The sequence below is a fragment of the Dermacentor albipictus genome, chromosome 1 (assembly GCF_038994185.2).
Source record: "Dermacentor albipictus isolate Rhodes 1998 colony chromosome 1, USDA_Dalb.pri_finalv2, whole genome shotgun sequence".
NCBI classification, from domain to species: domain Eukaryota; kingdom Metazoa; phylum Arthropoda; class Arachnida; order Ixodida; family Ixodidae; genus Dermacentor; species Dermacentor albipictus.
In genome coordinates, this window is record NC_091821.1 from 67,191,614 (window position 1) to 67,211,531 (window position 19,918).

Consider the following 19,918-nt stretch of genomic DNA (forward strand, 5'->3'; position numbering starts at 1 on the left):
CTCGCAGCAGTCCAAGGAGCAGACGTCATGCCAACAATAAAGTTCAACGACAAACTATTAAAACTTTAGAAAGGGCAGAAGCAACAGAAGACGCAGAAACTACCAATCCAGATTCATTATCTGGCCATGCGGGCACAATGTGCAGACGTCAGAGGGACACTGAAGATAAAAAAATATATTGAGCTGTATGAGTACATTAGCCGTTGAACAGAAAAGGAAAGAAAGGAAAAAAAAATGAACGCTCTTGTCTAGGATAAGAGGCTGCAAGAAAAGACGCAAAAAGAAAAGACAGGCGGCGACGCCGATTTAGGTTTCCGCACCAGCTCGCCGCGGAGTCATGGATTCTTACGCGTCTTATATGCTTGGGCCTAATTCATTATTTGTTTTATAGAGCTGGAGTATATTTTATTCTAAAAAGATCCAAAGACTGATCTTAGCCAATGAATACATCGTTGCGCTAACCGAAAAAATAATGACTTAGGAGCGCAAGTAAGAAACGATAGGTCGAGCGCTGGACTTTAACTGATTTTATTCTTACAGCAGAGCAGGGAGAATCAACAAATGCGCATGCGTACTTCAATGGTGTCTAGAGCGATTACAGTTACGTTTTTAACAGCTGCATCGCTTTGCCAAACAGAAAAAAACAGGCACATCACTAATGAAACTCGTGCCTCTTTCTTTTATGTGATATGCCTCCAAAAGTTCCCTTGCTTACGTATCACCACTCCTGCCGATTATCTTAATCTCACGCAGTAAGGGCTGGCATCTACCTGCCAAGGAAACCACGCAATGCACAGGTAAATGCGCATTACCTTTGTTAATTGTAGACAATTCATGTTCCCGGGCCCGATTATTGACACATCCCCCCTAATTAAAAGCTCTAGAGATGTAATTCAATTCCTGAAAGGAAACGCTTCTGTCGCACACGATTTTTCTGTATACGTAGTTGATTTGTTTTACTCAGTGCCTCAACAGGAAGTGTGTGCCTTTGTTGGGGATTGCACTGACCACAACAGCTCAGTAAATTTTCAGAATCTAGTGGGTATGTCTATTGACAATATTATGGTTTTATCGGAATTTTATTTAAAGTCGACTTTTTATTTCTTTTAACGAGGACTTATATGTTCAACGGCAAGGAATTTTCATTGCTTCCTGCGTCGCTCTTGTGCTGTGTGACATTTTCTTGGCGTCACCTGACCGCGACCTGCAAGTCGATAGGTTCTACCTTAAGGCTTTTAGACATGTCCATGTTTCCTTTTAATTCTTTTAAAAAATAATCATAATTTTACTGTTGACCAGTGTATTAACGAGGTCTTAGGAGTTTTTACACTACATCGGAAGGGCATGCTTTTTACGCATGAAATCCCTTCCCATGGCACTCTTCAGTTTTTAGATCTATTTTTAATTTTTGACAAAAGCCACGTCTGCTGGCAGTAAAGCCCACGTGCCCAGAAGGAACTGCTCCCGTACGATTCGGCACATCCAGAGTTGGTTAAAAGAGCAATAGCCACTATTTGCCTTGAATTTGCTCTCATGAAGTCGTGCCCTCACGTGATGCAGGCTAGCTTTGATAAGCAATCGGCGAGGCTACCACAGCCGGCTACCCGAGATCGGTCGTAGGGGCGGTGTCAAAAAACATTGCTCCAGAAGGCGACGGGAAAAAGAAGCGTATGCCTAGCCCTGACCAAAAAAGGATTCAAACCCGCAGTGGTGCCATACGTCCACAAACTCTCCCACAACTTGAAGAAAGTCGCTACTAGGTTTGATGTGCCAGTTGTTTTCTCGCGACGCACGTTGGCTCGACTGTGTCCGCGCATAAGCCGCGTTCACAAAAAGTCAGGATGCCAGAAAAACCACGCTAGACCGTACGTGAAATGTGCGGTGGGTGTTGTATACGAGATACCGCTGAAATGCGGGAAGTCCTACGTGGGACAAACGGGGAGATGTGTAAATAACCGGACCTGGGAGCATGCACTGTCTTTAAATAACACAGGTAATGCGCATTTGCCTGCGCATTGCATGATTTGCTTGGCAGGCAAATGCCAGCCACTATACTGCGCGAGATTAAGATAATCGACAGGAGTGGTGATACGTTAGCAAGGGAAATTTTGGAGGCATATCAAATAAAAGAGAGAGGCACGAGCTGCGTTAGTGATAAGTCTGTTTTTCTGTTTTACGACGAGATGCAGGTGTTAAAAACGTCCCTGTAATCGCTCTAGACACAACTGATGTACGCATGCGCATTTGTTGCTTCTCTATACCCTGCTGTAAGAGTAAAATCAGTTGAAGTTCAGCGCTCGACCTATCGTTTCTTACTTGCCCTCTTAAGTTTTTATTTTCCTGTTAGCGCAACAATGTATTCATTAGATCTCAACCAACTCGCCCAGCCAACAAGTTCTACTTATCTTAGCAAACTTCAAAAACTTTTGGTGAGTCCTTACTTCCCCAGAGCAGGACAGCAAACTATGTTTATCTTATGGTTTACCAACCTGCTTTTCGCATCTCATTTATTTCGCTTTCTTGAAATCCGTGACGTCACATTGCCATACCGGCATTGAGGTCTCGGTGCGATATTTTAGGAGATGAAATTATGACTTTCATTTTCCTTTCATACAACCAACCTATATTAAGCGAAAAATAAAGTGTTGCGAAAGAATACCTTATCAATCTAAACTTATTCAGTGTTTCTCTGTAGCGTCCTTTTAAATATACAGTAAAGAGCATCCCAAACTTTGCTTAGCCTAGTGAGGGTTTTTTGATGGCTAGAAAAAAGGTTGAATAAGACTGGAGAAGACGAAGGGCAAATTACACCTCTTTGAATTTCCCCCTCAAAACGCAGCCATGCAATGCAAGCTTTGTTTAAGGGTAAACTATGAAATAGCCCGGAACAGCACCATATACACTCTGCCTAAAAAAGACGACGTTACGAGAATCCAGTGCGGGAACTTTAAGCTCGTCTTTCGTTATTGCATCTTTTATGGCATAGCAAGACTCCGCTCACGGGGGGATAGTGGTTTTTGGTCTTCCAAAAGTGCAATTCATCGATACAGCTAAGTCAACGGTCTTCTTTAGTGTCACTCCAATTGAAGGCCTTGCTGGTATTACAGAAATGAACGTGACCCTCATCCCAGGGAAACTGACATTGCATAATTCTAAATATGCCTCAAGTTCGGCTTATTACATAACTGGGGGAACTGTGCAGCGAATCCTGTCCCCCTGACCTGATCAATGCTTGGGTGAGCAGACGGCTTCCTTTAGCCGATTTGTTTGTACCCTCACACTGGGTCAGTATCTGTTCGTCTTTTAGGTTGCGCCAAGCCTCCGCTGAGGATAGCGCCGCGAGAATTGGCGAAATAAATATCGACGGCTAATTTTGGCGCACGACATTACAGTCTTGTACGACTAGAAATAAGCGAAATGAGTTTCCGTGGCTAAGGATTGCTTTGGTTTACACATCAGGCCTCTGGTTCACGTAGCTAGAACGAAACATTAAAGATAGAGCTTCACACCTTTGACGAATGAAACCAACGGTATATTGTTCGTGGTCATCTTGAGTTAGACTATTTCTTGAATTGCGATTAGTTCGCCAATTTGTTAAGTGTAATTACGCAAAATTTCAAACATCCGCTTTATGGCACATGATGTACTTGAAAAAGTTGTAAAGAGTACTCAGAAACACCCAAAGAAGTTGTTTTCACGGCGTTGTATATTATGTGGTTCGCTTCTTCGGGCTATAAAAAACCCCGTGATGTATGACATTCCATGGACAGCATTGAACTTGTATTCTAGCTTGCGAACTTGAATTTCGAACTTGTAACCCGCCGTGGTTGCTCAGTGGCTATGGTGTTGGGATGCTGCGCACGAGGTCGCGGGATCGAATCCCGGCCACGGCGGCCGCATTTCGATGGGGGCGAAATGCGAAAACACCCGCGTGCTTAGATTTAGGTGCACGTTAAAGAACCCCAGGTGGTCAAAATTTCCGGAGTCCTCCACTACGGCGTGCCTCATAATCAGAAAGTGGTTTTGGCACGTAAAACCCCAAATATTATAGAATTTCGAACTTGTAGCTTATGTGTCACGACTTGGGAACTACTTGCGGGAACTTGTGCCGCTATGACTTTGTTCTAATCACGCTGTTCCTCTTTTTATTGCACGTCAGAACAGAGGAGTAGCTGGCGTCTCTACAAGGCTCCAACATCTCCTTACAATCAATCAATCAATCAATCATTAGGAATAGCCTAAGGTCTGAGTGCTGCAGCACGGTAAAGAAACATTGATACAGAAGTGCGAATACAGAAAAAAACGAAATAGAAAACGAGAATTATGAAAAGGAACAGTTTACAATCAACCAAAGCCAAGGTGAATTCACGACCGAACGACGACGGAGAAAAACAGGAACAATGCGTCGGTGTCAATGAAAATAAATTAATCAATCCCGGCTTTAGATTATGTGCCCAGAAAAAACCATGAGGTTTTGATACTGGCGCACAGGTAACCGAACAAAAATATATCGTACAGCTTAAAAGAAAGATACAAAGCAAAAGGAAAAGATGTATGTACAGAAAAGCAATTTGGGCATAACGCTGTTACGGGTGATTGTGTGTCTATTTACACATGAAGGCTGGCAGATATGATCGATCGTGAAGATAGCCGTTGAAATGCTGCTGCTCGCCACAGCGAGGGACCGTCGTCGTCCTATATTCTTCAACCTCCTTTTTTCGCCGCGTTAGAATCCCCGTTTCAAAGACGAATCCCGCCGGGGGAGTCATTTTCAGTGACGGGATAATAGTGCTTAAGGGACGCAACCTGTGCAAGTTGGGTTTTGCTAGACCGGCGACCTGTAGACAAAAGGCATGCGACCATGTAAGTCACTCAAACGGTCTCAACGGGCGAACGGGCCAACGTAGGGTACGTTCACACTGAGGAATCCGGCGTCTACAGCGAATGGAATTCTCCTGCCGCCGAAAATCGCGTAGTTCACACTGCTTGCGGACCGCGCCGCCGGAAAGACATACAGCGCCATCTGCCCCATAAAGTGCTAACCTCCAATGAAGCGCGGGATATCCCGGATGTTCGCGTGGCTCGAAATTGCGCAGTTGTCTGCGCTCGCGGCGAGTTCGTGTGTTATGTTGCGCGTCTCCACCATTACTTGGAAAGACAATGATGAACCCCGAGCAAGAAGAGGCAGTACTGCTCGGCCTGTTGGCAAGCACCTTTCTGGCGATGCATGATGCGCAGAAGTATTCGCCGAAGAGACGGCGGCGACATGACGTGAGACTCGGCCGCCATCTTTGGAAGTTCTGTTTCGCGCTCCCCGATTGGTCAGCGCCGCGCGGCGGCGAGGCAATCCGGCGGCAGCTGCCGCAAAAATCGGTACGGGAGCGATCGGCGCGGAAGGGGCTTTTCCGACGGATCTCGCCGCCGCCGAACTGGGTTCCGCCGAGCTGGGCGCCGCTCCAGCCGCCGAATGTCTCAGTGTGAACGGGGCAGTAATGCGGCAGAAACTTGCGGCACAAGCCGCGCCTGCGCGGCGAGGTCCAAAGCCGCACTAAATCACCTTTTTCAAAAGAAACTGACTGATGAGTGTTGTCGTACCTCTGCTTTGAGTGGTTTTGCTATGCCACCGTGCGAATACGTGCTATCCGTCGGACTTCGGCAAGGCAGATTGTCTTGGTGATTTAATATTCGGTATATATAGAAAACGGTGGGATGGTGAAAAGGCAGGTCCGTAGCGATCGGGCATAATAGAAAGGAGATGGCCAGTATGTTCGTCAGACCGGTTCGTCCGTTCAACAAGACCGTTGGTCTGTGGACGATACGGGGTTTAGTGTCCGAAATGTGCACTGCACAGACGAAGCAGTTCTTCTACAGCGTCGGCGACGAACTGCCTACGCGGTCACTTCTGATCATGCGAGGTGGGCTCTGGCGTAGAATAACGAAACGCAACAAGAAAGCTGCGACGCAAGCAGTGGTGGATGAGGGTATTGCTGCTGTTTCTGCGTACCGAGTAAGATAGTCAACACAGACGATGATCCCTCGGTCGTTGTTTGACGACCGTCAAAAAAAAGGGGGCCCAGGAGGTCGATACCAACTTGTTCAAAGGCTGTATGCGGCGGAGTCAGTGGGTGGAGAAGTCCTGATGGAGCGTTTGAAGGTCGCTTGTGGCGTTGGCATTGATCGCAGCTGACCACGTATTGATTTGTTGTGTGACGCATCTGTGGCCAGTAAGAGCGCATAACAGTAACAGTAAGAGCACAGAGCACACTTCTGTTTTTTTATACTTCGCGTGCTTGCTCTATACCCTCGGGAAATAGAACCACGTTGAAGATAACGTCATGGAAACAGCTTCATTGGTTGCTTCTACAACTTTTCGAATGCGACTCATGCCCGAAAACGGGTATTTAAAATTTTGCATAATTAAACTTAATCATCTAACTAACTACACTTGACAAAAATAGTCTGAGCAACTGTATAGACGAGTGTGAACAATATACCGTTCGCCTCATTTGTTGATAAGCTAATGAACTTTGATGATCAATTAATTAGTTGTGAATTCCCACCAGTTCTGTCTGCATCATGCGGCTTTCGTAACCAGCATACATAGCTTTCTGTCCGCATTTTACGGCAACAGCAATATATAGCTCATCCGACACCAAAACGTGTCCGCTGTTGGCCCGGTATCACCTGCGCTGCGTCGCTTTCGGACACACAGTAGTTCTCACAGAACTTGCTACAAACTTTACTACAGGGAACTCTGGCGCTGGTGTCTGCAGAAACTGCAAACACAGTGGTTGAGCCAGCATGGGAATGATGGTCAGTACGTGGATTTGGTTTCACTTACTACGTCCCTCTGGCCTCACACAACTTTGTGACGTTGCAATTTCATAATATTGTACAAAATATTGCGTTGTACGTGCAATGATTCACAATGATAATGCATGTGTGCAGAAACTTATTGTATTCATGGTTATACAAAAACACGATTTATTGGAAATTTAGAAAGTTAGATCGCAATAAATAGCAACACAAGAATGTCTGAAGGCACAATCAGGAATATTATACAAAATCCATTCTAATGCCAGTCATTCGCATCGTCAGAGTTCCATTTAGTAATTTTTGCAGGAAACACTAAGGCCATCGCAACCGAAACGAGACGGCACACGCAAAGGCGCGCGAGCTCGCGAACAGCGCCGGCGACCGTCGTCCGTGGGACAGCACCAAAGACTGCTTGACGAGCTACAACGAAATTACCAAGGCCCTCTGCCTAGCCCGCCGAACCTTCCTTCCGCCCAGCGACAAGTTGGACAGGATGCAGGCGGTGGCCTTCAGACAACTGCAGACGCTCACGTACCCTAACCTGGCACATGTACCACAGGCTCTACCCCGGTACATACCTTACAAATATATGCAAGGTCTCCCATACTGATCTAGCCACTTTAACTCACCTGCTCTGGGACTGTAACAAAAACCCGCACGGTGCTAACTCCGGAACCCTTCGGCCGTGGTGGGCCGCTACCTTGCGCAGCCCCAGCCTCGGTGACCAACTCTGGGCCGTCCTGCAGGCCCGCGAGGCGGCGGCGAGGCAACACCTCGACGTACCCACGTGCGAGATCTAAACTCCTGTCGGCGAAAGCGCTGCAGTACTATAAATACAGTTGTTACCGACAAACACTAAGGCCATTTCTTCCGCATACTTCCCCCTCTCCCGTCTTCAGCGCGATCTGCAGGTGGTCGCATCACGCGGTAGCCATATACGGTGTGATCAGAGCGTGGTAGAGCCAGGATTCGGCGCGGCGGGCACATTTTCTCTTCGTCAGAGTAAGGTGCCACCCCTTCACGAGGTTTAGATTGAGGAACGCTCCTTGCAGGAATGTCAGTAATCTTGCACGCTGGTCAATGTATTTACGGACGAATCCAGACGTAGTCGGCACGCGCATAAGAGCGCGATTTGTTCGTAACTTCAGGGGAACCCTGAAGCATTAAGTTAAGCTGGATTAATAAGCTACACTTTCTCAATAGCAAAAAAGGTCAATTTTACCTGCGCGGTGGCTCGGTCAGCCAGAAAAATACGCAAGAATGAAAAAATACGGATGGCGATCGACGCCTCCCTGAGCTTCCTGCGCCAGCTTCTTATGACGTCATGGATATCGATGGCGTTTTCTCGCCTAATGCATTGCATTATAAATTAACCAAATGCTCTGCCTACGAAGTTTCGATATAATTTTCAGCGCTAGAACGAGAAAATATCTTGAGTCCTATCGCTGCTGCGGTTCGGACGAGAAATTCAAGAAAGGTAGGCTTAGCTTATTGTTCTCTATTAGTGATCAACCACTTTCTACCAAACGAATGAACACGTAATATTTAAAGAATACTGTATCAGTCTGAACTGGCTCGATTAGTTTTCTGTTTAGTGTCCCCTTAACTCACCCGAATAAAAACTAAACGAAAGGTGTTTGTGAAAGGAAGAGGAGCTTGCTGGAAGGTCAGTAAAGTGTCGGGAGGTCTGAGGTCTTGCTCCGTGACGTGTCTGCATGGCATACACAGTGCTTCTTTATCTGCATTGAGCACACAATGCAGGCATGCGCACTCTGTCGCACTCTGGATTGCATAAGGCTTGTCAGCAGTTGACGTCGTTAGTTCTCTGGGCAGTTTCGTTTCTCAGTGTTCGCCTTTTAATTTTTTTGAACTATTTTTTTGCGCAACGCACATTAGTGTCGTTCGATTGATATCGAAAAGGCGTCGGTGCGTGTCTGGTGAGGAACGTTCCGTTGGCGTGCCTGTTGTAACATGTGCAAGCGTCATCACCACTGTCTGTCCTGTTTGTCCATTTGCTTCCTGCTGCCTGCTTTTAGCAGGGCTGAACAATTGCGAGCGCTCACATGATCACAGCGTCAGTAGCAGTTCACTCAGATGCTTTGCTTAGCTTGGCTGAGCGTGTTTTGCTTACAAGTTGCCACTATGCAGAGGGAAGGGGTCGCCCTCTTTTTACTAGAATAGTTCTGCTCATTCAGAGAAACGTCAACTCGCAGGTATTGCCGGGCATTCTGGTATATCACTGCATTTTCTCCGTTTTACCATGCGCAGTGGACAGAATGCGCATCCGGCACAGAAAAACATATTACGCAAACAAAACAGCCTTTATCCGATGAGGCAACTTGAGTAAATTAGAAATGGATCCGTGAGAGGGTGTTTGAAAATTAGTTTAAGTAGGCGAAAGATTAAAGAACTTTGGAAATGACATAGGTGCCTTTCTTTACAGAAAGAACTGAAGAACTCGCAGACCGCTGCGCCGTCTGCCTGAATATTTTTAAAAATTATTACGCATATTTCAAGCACAGGAAGCAACGGTGAACAAAAAAGATCCCCAGTAATTTTTTTTAGTAACCTTGTATATGTCATATGTTGTAAAATTATATCGTATAATGTGAAATCGCGTAGGCGCACTTTAGAGCTGCTTATAGTGTTACTCGTTTTGCCTCCAGCACAGGGTGTGGGGATGTGGGCGTTACGTTTTGTTCACGTTTCTTCTTGTGCCGGAAGAAAAGGTGTTTCAAACGTATTCGAAAAAAAAACACAAGAAAGAAAAACTATTCGCTTCAAGCGCTGTGCTAGTCTAACCTTTCGGGCCTGGCATACACAAAATTTCACTCCTTCTCATGTCAAATTACAAATTTGCGGGTTGCATCGTTTTCCTGATTCGTCAGCAGGAAGCCGAAATTCCATTCATGCTATGGTGAGTGGCGACTTTCGCTGCGAACCTGAATTTAACCAGAGCCACAATTTAACAAACTATATTTTCTTGTTTATTATGTTTATTTCCCGATCTGCGTTACAGTTCTGTTGCGAATGAGTCCTATAGGCCTTGCGTATTTAGCGGTGCTTGCCCGGGTGTTCTTAAAAATGCGAAATTAGATTATTTTTAGCTGAGACAGTCTTGACTATTAGCACAAGTATTTCCGCATACAAAAGTTGCCGGCGAGTGCAAGCAAGTGGCTGTCGGAGCCAACGGCCTGGCGTGCAGCATGCGGTGGAAAAGATTTTTCTTTTTCCACAGAAGGCTAAGTCGAGAAGGACCCTTTTCTTATTTCGTTACCGCCGGTGGCGTCATGTCCGTTTTGTAGCACTGTAACATATATCACCGCTTAGCGTGCCGCTACTGCATCTTACTAGAGTGCTAAATATTTCGCCAGAGCATTGCAAACAAACAAGGAATGCAAGTTTGGCGTAGGCTTGCTGGCGATCACGTGCAGCGCCACCTGACGGCGCGCTCGAGCAGGAGGTCCTGGGCGCACCAGAGCTAGCTTTTCTGCACGCAACCGGGCGGTGTCGCTCGTCGTACACAAAACATGCAAAACGACGGCTGGCACGACTGATCGCGAAACTGTCGCTCCGGTTTCTTGCGAAAGTATTTCGTTAGGGCTTGTGAAGTTTTGACATTTAAAACGGACGAAAATTACTTTAACAAAATTCCAACTATATCAAAATTTCCTGCAGGAAACAGTGCAGTTTCACTAGGATTATCGTGTTTGCTGGGGAACAAAGCAGTTAGTGTAATATCATCATATTCCGGCCATGTACAGTGTGTCCGTAAAGTCGTGGTGCACTTTTGACCGGTCACAGGAAACCAACAAAACAAGAAAGAAATGTGAAATATTCATCAAATAAATGGAAAACTCTCCAAGCTTCCGTAGTGTGATGTGCAAGGGTGTGCGCGCACAGGTGATGACGCAGCACCACGAACTGCGCAGCAGTTGATTGGCCCACGCCCACACCACTCGATATGTGGACAGTACAGAGGAAAATTCAGTGTGTTCTGTGGCTTGCTAAATTCGAACCCGTGACCAAAGTGCAACGTGGATATCGTCACGTTTACAACGAAGCGCCGCCATTTAATGATTTAAAGCAGAGAATCACAGACGTTATTCATTCTGTTACACCAGACGTCCTTAACCGTGTGCGGGAAGAATTTGAATATCGTTTAGATGTGTGTATATAGGGCAACAAATGGAGGCCACAACGAACTGCACTGAACAAGTATGGAACTTGGAGCGCTTTATTTGGTGAAGATTTCACATTTCTATCTTCTTTCGTTGATTTCCTGTGACCGATCAAAAGTGCACCATGACTTTACGGACACACGGCATTTGAAATTAAAAGGAATTAAAAAACATAAAAGCGAGGCTTTTAGCAAGCCCGCAGATTTTCTTTCCACTCCCAAGTAAGCTCGGGCGTTACGAATAATGGATGACAAAGCGATTTATTTCGCAAGCTGCGCGAGAATTCGTGCTAGTACTTTAGTGCTGTCTAAAGCTGCACAATGTTGCTCATATCAGTGTTATCTTGTCAATGTAATACTCAGAAGAAAACCAGGGAAAGCAGCGTACTTGTACAGGACGTGCATTGTCTTAGCCTTATGCCTTATAACATACTGTATAGTATGTGTCTGTGTGCGCGTCTGTGCGCGCCGCCGATGTCTTTCAATGGCTCCTAACACGATCTTCTTGTTGTTCTCCACGTCCTTCCTAAACTGCCCTCTAGACGCTTCGGCCGAACATCAAAGCCAAGCGGACGACGCACGAATATCATTCGACGCGACAGGTGACGGGGATTCGGATTCCGAGAACCCTCCGCCGCCGGGCTTCTACGTGAGTGCTACGGCGACTGAGGGCTACGGCACCGAAACGACCACGTCGGACCAGGAGTCCGTATCGTTCGCTACCGTCGGTCCCCGCGCCGTCGCGGCTGCTGGCGGCGTCGGCGACAAAGCTTCCGCCACGGCCGCTTCAGCCGCCTCATTGCGTTGCCAGTGGAACGACTGCCAGAAGCCTCTCCCGAAGACGGGAGTGGGCAAGATCAGAGTGCACACATGTCCCACCTGCTACGGCTACTTCTGCAGCCGTGCTTGCCGCAACCGGCACCGTGACGCAAAGCGCTGCGCGCTGACTCGCATCTCTAATTTGTGCCAGGAGGTGCTCCAGAAGATCCGCCTCGATCAGGTATCGCGGCAGCACCTGTCGGTGTGCGCACAGCGAGGCCTCCTCTCCCGTGGCCGCGGCGTCATACGGCTCGTCTTTCAGGGGGCACAGAGGGCCGCTCAGTTTCTTGAGCGCGGCTGGAGCGACGCCGGCGTGCGTGGACAGATGTTCTACGTCGCTCGCGACGATCTTCAGCCGCACGACATGGGACCCCGCGTGTACATGCGTGTGCGCGCGCTGTGCGACGAGTATGATCCCCAGCGCAAGTTTGTCCTCTTGGTCGCCGTGTGCGTGACGTACGAAGCCGTCACGCCCTCTGGAGCCGGAGCCATCTCGCGCGAGATGGTCGTCAAGGCGGTCAAACTTCGACTCAGTGGGCCGCTGCCCGAAGACGACGTGCAGACGCTTATCCTTCCGGTGGCGTCGCCGATCACGGCAGGATCCAACGGCCTGCTGCCGCCCCAGAAGCAGCGCCTTCAAGGTCTACACCACGTCATCAGGCAGCTGGAAATCAGGGGCGTCGACCTGAGTGCCTGCTATCCAGAGCTCTATGCCAAGATACGCGCATTCGTTGACACAGGAGAGATGTTCTCGCCTGTGTGCATGTTCCCCACGGACTCACGCTCAGGCCAGGTGTTCATGTGCATTGTGCTGCCATTGGCAGACCAAGAGCAGCTTGACAGGATGGCTGGTACTCGAAGTGCTGCATCTGTCAAGGCTAAGAAGCGCTGGATGTTTTAATGGGTCAGTGTACGTCTCAATATGTGAGTAAGTGGTAGACTCATGCGAGCGGTCATACTATGTCTTTTACCCCCCTGGAAAGGCATTATGAAATCTGTAATCTGGTGACAAAGTTAGCATGAGGATTATGCCATAGATTTAAACAATTAGACTTGGTGTTGCAAATGGTTTGCTGTTTTGCACATGATAAAACATCCAAATCGCTATGTTTTGCTGAGCAAACTTAATGAATTTGGCTCGTATTTGCAGCACAAGGACACCACTATTAAGGGGCTGTCCTTCTCGAGTGTGCAGTTGGATGCGTTATAAAAATTAGGATGCACTACTGATATTACATGACTCCAGTATAGAGTCAAGGGTTGGCTCTCATTCAGAGGATATGGGCGAAAGCCCCTGAAAGTAAGAATATATTTTAGTGTTTGCAGCAGCCAATGAGTAGCCTGATATATCTAATACATGCGAACAGCTGTCAGCACAAGGAGACACCTCAGCGCTGCAATGCCATAGCACGGAGCATTCATCAAGGAATGCAAAATTAAAGAATACATACTAACTCTCTCTGCTGCACTTTTTAGAGTGAAAGGTGTATGCTAGCAAATGCGATATAACTAACTGTCTAATGAGAAAAGCATGAAAGTGATAAACACAACACAAGCACTGACATAGTGGGCGCGTGTTGTTTTCCTAGTTTCTTTCAGGGTACGCGCGTAGCCAGACGGAGGGCACACCGTGGATATGCACCCCCCCTCCCTTCCTCTGGTCAAATGCGAGCTCCCCACCCCCCAAAAATATCTCGGGCTGCACCATTCGTTTCTCTGGTCGTCTTTACGACACTGTTAATCACATCATGATTCTGTACTGACTTATGACAAAATGATCAAGACATGTCCTCTTCTGTCCACACTGCATGCAGCTGAACCCGTTATAACAGAGTCTGCATATAACTCTGATGAAAAATTTGAAGTCGAAATTCTATTATCATAATTGCACAGTTATCTCTGAGCTGATTTTCTGTGCCTTATAGATATACGAGGCAGGACCCAAAAGTAACGAGAATTGTTTTTTATAATTCTGATATTTCTTCAAATGATTCAAAAATGTAAATGCTTTAAAATTACAGTTTTTTCGAGGCAATGGACTTGTTGAACCGCTCTAATCGTTGTTCAACACTGTTCAGCAACTCTTGCATTTTGATGACCCCCATTGCTTCCTTCATTTTCTTCATTATCTCCTCTAGATCTTGAGAATGCTTTCATTTAAGCTCTTATTTCAATATTGGAAATTAGAAAATCGCAAGGGGCAAGTTTTGAGAATTAGAGTGGGGTGAGGTAAGGTAGCGTTAGTTTAGAAGTTTTCTGAAGAAATGCAGCATGCTCAGTGCTATGTGGGCAGCAGTGTTGTCATGGTGCGCAAGCCACTGGCCTTAGTCCTACAGATTGGATCGTTTTCCTATGAACTGCATCATGCAACCGCTTGGCTATTAACTTAAACATGCTGGTTGATTGTCTGACCTTGCTACACAGATTTAAAATGAAGAACTTATCTGATTCAAAATATTTCCCGAACGAGAACAGAACTTGATACAGACACGTTGCTTTTTGACGTCCACCATCGCAAAACCGACGAAGACGGTGACAGAGGCTCAAAAGACAGCAACGATATGAGCAGACAAAACTTTTCACAAGGACGCTGCTTCGCCAGCTGATGCGGGACGTTGTGTAGCGCCTGTGCCTAGCGGCGTGGGTCACTATTACCTAACTTTCTGATTCAGTAAAGGATTCTCGCTACCTTTTCGCGCCCCCTCGTACTATGTGACAACACCCTCGTTTACTGAGATTTGATATCAATGCTATTGTTATAAGTGGACTGCACTGCTTTACAAATAGCAGAAATATCTCTTTGAAAACCCCAGATAAAGTGCAGGAGGGCTCTGCACTGGTACGTAATTCTCATATCGGCCAGAGCCCTCGAGTGGGGCAGCAAACAGCAAATGCGTAAGGTGCACTGTCTTTCAGAAGTTACATCATGCTGCTACATCGTCGGCCAAGCCTCTTGGGGAATCGATTCCGCTGTTGTAAATGAAGGTTGCTTTCAATCGAAACATGTACATGTGTAGTTGTGATTTCTACGTCGACAGAATGGGGTGTTACTTGCGTGCATATATATGGTGCTTTGCTTCTGGCTATGCGCTCTTGTTGCTGAACATTCACGAACAGTAGCCTGAGGCATCACATGCTGCACATATGACCTGTTATTGCGTTAGCTTTAGTACATTATGATCAGGGCAAATTATCAATAATGAATGCTAGATCAGCTTTGTGAATAGATTGAATTACCAGTAACCATTTTGTGATGTTGCTTCAAAATCAGCGTACTGACATTTGAATACAGTAGCTTCTTTGCCTCCAGAAAGTTTAGCTATAATATCACGGAAAGGGAAATGTAATGCATGTGCCTTTGTGTGGATTTCTGCACCAATCCAGGCATTTGAAAGGAGTGTACTCCCAATCGTTTATGTGCATCTGCAACAGACATTTAAAGAACTGTCATGCAGTTTCATCATCATTTGGCTCTTTGGTGACCAAAGGTCACAGATGTGCCAAAAAAAGGCAAGTTCCGTCGGAGGAAACAGATGATGCACCAAGCCTCAAAACCAAACGTGGTTATGAAGATTATTTTAATGCAGAAACACCATTTTTTATTGGCTGCAGCTAAACCTGCAAAAGAAATGTCTTGTGTACTGTGCTTTGTCATTGTTCCTGTGACCCATAAGGGTGTGTTATGTTTGTTTCATGCACTTAGGTACGTTTCGGAATTGCAAGCACTCTATGTCAGAAAGCGTAATGCAGACTTGGTGAGAAGATGACTTTCAATTTTCTTACCAGTTTTATACGGCACCAGTCTGGAGAAACTTACTAGTGCAAAATACGCCAGCATGAAGAAACAATGGCTGTACTAAGGAGGCAGAGTAACTCTGCAGTAAGTGACTGTATTCTTCTGTTTGATGTGGTGATGGAGTTCTGGACATTAACACCCGTGTGGTGCTGACAGACAAGGCTACTGTTTATGATGGAAGAAGTCATGATTAACCCTAAATGCTGTTCTTTGAGAACTTCGTAAGCAGAGAAAGCTCGTTCCATACCTTGTGGTTTGAAAATCCCGGTGCCAAATGTAGCATTTTCAACAAAGATATGTGATGTTTGTCTTAGCCAATATTGTGCTGTTTTTTCTTCTGAAAAATGTATATCAGTCATAGTTGTGGCCAAAGTGTGGTGGTGTGGTTCCACATATGGGAATATGTGTTGGCACTCAGTAATTGCTAACTGAGCACAACACTTTTTGACTGTTCTTTTTGAGTCTGGGATCAAAGTTGTCAGTTGTATAAACGCACATTTTCTGTCTTGTGGTTGAAGTGACATTCAATGTATGCAGTGTGTAATACGAGTATTATTTTTTGTGCCACTCATTATCTGTTCACTAGAGCATTGAGAACATTGATCAACCTATGTGTACTTTTGGTATCTCTTCGTACTTCCCACACACCATTCATGCTGTTTGTACACATGTTTTGCAGAAGATGCCTCCTAGTTCATTCGGCTCACAATAACGCATCAACAAAATGCGCTAAACTCTCAAATGCTTTCCACGTCAGTCAGGTAGAAATAAATCTATCTTTGGCAATGTTATACTTATTACAGCAAACGTTTGTTGCTGGTATTAGCTTAATTAGTTGCCCCAAAGCCACTTTTTGATCCGTGACTTGTATAAGGGTTATCGCATCTGTGTGTGGTTGTGCTATAGATCACTCTTGTTTCAATGCTATATACATGTTTTCCAATACACATCTGTATTCTGCACGTTCAAGCTAATTTTCCCTGCTTTAAAACGTGTACAGTAATTAGCCTGGAATAGAGTTGTTACAAAGAACTGAGCAAGTGTGCGCACATTTGTGGAATTCAGCTAAGTGTTTGTCAAATAGGCGCATTGCCTCTATATGGAAACCATTTGCAGCTCTTGCCAAAACGTTTTTTTATCGCCAGGCAAGTTACTGTGAGGAAGTGTTTCAGTTTGAGCCAGGAGCATTCAACTGAAGAATGTCTTAATGTGCTGGATGACAACTGATGACACAAGAGTGAGACAAATACAACATAGTGTAGGCTCGCAATAGGAGATGTTTAGAGGTATGCAATGTGTGCATATGTTAACTGAGTCTGTGTTTCTCTTGTGGTCCTTGTCATTTCGAGAAGTTTCTTGATTATTCATTTACATTTCATGTAGCCCTTTAAGAACTTTCCTTGCTCTGAAGCTCTATAATATTGAGAGGGATTGTTGGTGTGAAGATTGAGTGTTAGCTGTGGGTTGGCTGAGATTTCTGTAGCACTTCTTGTAACATGTGGAGCACTTCAACTTCAAATCAACTACAATGAGTGCTACAGGAGTCCTGCCATAGGAGCTGAAAAGGACTCTGGTCTCCTATGCACCAGCTTATAAGATTTTTGGGAATGACTGCTTATGTTGAATGAAGGTTAAGTATTTTTCACAGTCACTGTTTGGAAAGCGGTAACACTGTCAATGCGCTTAGGCACTGATGCGCTTGCAAATATAAGAAAGTTTTAGCTACGCATCGCCTACGGTCCACTCTGCTCACGTGTCACTCACTCAGAGAGTGTAAAGAACAGCGTTGGTATTGAATTTTTAGTAAGCGTGTCTCCCAGAGATGCAAGTGACACGCAGCCAGTTTTGTTCCAAAGGATAAAGAAGCCAAGCGGATACACCGTCATGCTCTACCCTATAGGCTCGGCAGCGGAGCAAGCAGCGTTCTGCCTTCTGCTGCTGGCATGAGTATTGTGTACATGTGTTCTAACATTCCCACTGGGTGGCTGTGTGCAAATTGTGAGGATACATTGGTCGGAGCGGAGCGAACTGTAAACGTTAAGCTATAAGTACCTATTGTGGGACACATAGAACTAGGCTTTGTTGTCTGTTTTAAGGCCATTGCTAGGAAGAATGCTGTGAAGCAACACCAAAGAGCAGAAGGAGACGAATGACTGTTCTGCTGCAAATCAAGATTTCTACTTGTAAGTTGTTGAAGAGCTGAATTTATTGTAAAAAGTACTCAATGGCATTTACATCAGCCCCAGAACAGATTGACTCTCCCATTTACAGACGTTCAACAAATTCAGTGACATACTGTGTGTCAGGTTGTTCAGGAAAGTTTATAGTGAATATTAGTGCCATAGTGCACCCTCTGTTACAAACTAAGCATTGGCATTGTCATCACTAAATGTACAATTGTTTCACAATGCTTTGATTTTCTTTGAAACATGTATATGATTTATTCAGAGCAAATGGAACTAACAATGAAAATGACAACAAATAACTAATTAGACATATTTCTTTTTGGCCTCATTGCCTATTGTTGCTCCACAATCGTCAAGAACTACAGCTACAGTGTGTCCCATTGCGCATTTTGTGTTCATGCGAGTGGTGCATGACCGCCATTGGATGGGAAAGATGAGTCAAGAATCCCAAATTCTTCATTCCTCTTTCCAGTGCCACTTTACCATGGTCTCCTGAAAACATCTTGAGTGCTTTAGTGTGTTCACAAATCAAGCTCAAAGGAACCCTGAAACGATTTTGACGGTTTTGTACAAACGTACTGATTCTTTAGGGTAGGTCCTTCCGATCATTAATTGACGCATTAATAAGGCGTGCAATTTATTATAAGGTATTAAAGATGCCCATGGCTACCGATCGAAGGTCGCCACTCGGCTGAGTTTTCAGCCGCCCCTGACCAGGTGCCGTAGCTGACCAATGAGGTGACCATATGACGCCAGTAGAGCGAGCTATCTGATTGGCTGCCCAGGGCATGTCATCGATAATTTTTCCGACTTCATGGTGAACAAATGTTCCTTGTAATAGTTTGAATGTTGGTTAATTTGTTTCTATAAAGAGCAACAGAAAGAGAATACACAACGACAATTTATCACTACACTCAAGCACTTCCGGCACACAGCAAGTGTCTTCTGCTTGTTTTACAACGTTTTCCGTGTCTACTCGAGCAGCGCGGTCAGTGTAGGTCTCGAGCTTCCTTTTCGCGAGTACAATGGATCTTCCTTTTCGCGAGTACAATGGATCGCCCTTGTTACGTTGTGGGCTGCAAATCTAGCGATCGGCGACATGTCAGCTGCGACATCATGTCCCTCTGCAATGCAACATGCGACAGGAGTGGCTGCAGCGCATCGGACTGTCGGTATCGGATCAGCGCCAGCATCTACGCTTTTGCAGCCGTCACTTCACGCCGGAGCATTACTACCACGTAGATAGTATTGGCGGGTACGGTATTCCGTGAAATGCAGGTGGACTGGGCATTTTGTCAGATAGGTGGAAGCGCAAGCGCGAGAAGCCTGCAGGGTGCAGCCACCTGGTGGTACAGAGCTCAATCAGACGAGCACACAGCTAATATAGCAGTAACCAAGAGTTTTCTACTTTGCTGCTGGTGTAAAATTTTGGCAGCAGCGTAACTGTGAACACGTTGTCTTTTTAAATGTTGCAAATCTTTTATACTTAGTTACAGTTCTATTAGCTCTGTGTTTGACTGGTTAAGCTCTGCGCCACCAGGTGACTGCACCGTGCAGGCCACTCAGGCCGCTCACGCTTACGCCAGAGCCCCTTCATTACCATTTTAGTAGTTTGGAGGGACTTTAGTTTATGCCTCCGCCCATCCATCGAAACGCCAAGCTTGCCTGCGTTTACCGGAAAGTGCACGCTGCTTGGATAGCTCTTGCTGGGGATCGACGGCAAGACGGCTAGCGGAGAAGATGGAGATGTTGGTGCGCTGGCTCCGAGCACCTGAAGTAGACAACATGACGTCATATCATGACGCAGAACCAGTGAAGGCCGCGATCACTCAGTGAACGAGTTGAGGAGAAAAAAATTACCGACGATTACGTTACTTCCTAATGCGAAATTTGAGCGCAGCAAATAAGCTGTTTCACCTTTTCGATAGATTGAGGCAAAGAAATCGAGCAACACATGTATGCGCTATCACAGAATTTTTTTTTTATTTTTCACACGTATTCCTTTAACAAAGACTCCACTAACAGTTCTTGACAGTCATGAAGGAAGCTTTGTGGTCGGAGAAATAGACTGATATATGTTCGACTTGGTACACCAATGCTTGATTCTCAAAGACGAGATCT

At 45.8% G+C, this 19,918-nt stretch overlaps 1 protein-coding gene across 3 annotated transcripts in view; it reads left to right on the plus strand.

The window, feature by feature from the left end:
* The window catches only part of LOC135906745 (uncharacterized), a 312,903-nt gene extending 293,132 nt beyond the window's left edge, over window positions 1-19,771 (plus strand). For 2 of the 3 annotated variants that reach the window (XM_070521817.1, XM_070521818.1), the window contains one exon: window positions 11,539-19,771. In XM_070521817.1, coding sequence (XP_070377918.1) covers window positions 11,539-12,716 — 1,178 coding nt within the window. In that variant the 3' untranslated portion in view covers window positions 12,717-19,771. The remainder of the gene's footprint in view (window positions 1-11,538) is intronic. The other variant, XM_070521819.1, reaches the window with a different exon arrangement.
* Window positions 19,772-19,918: the final 147 nt, after the last annotated feature.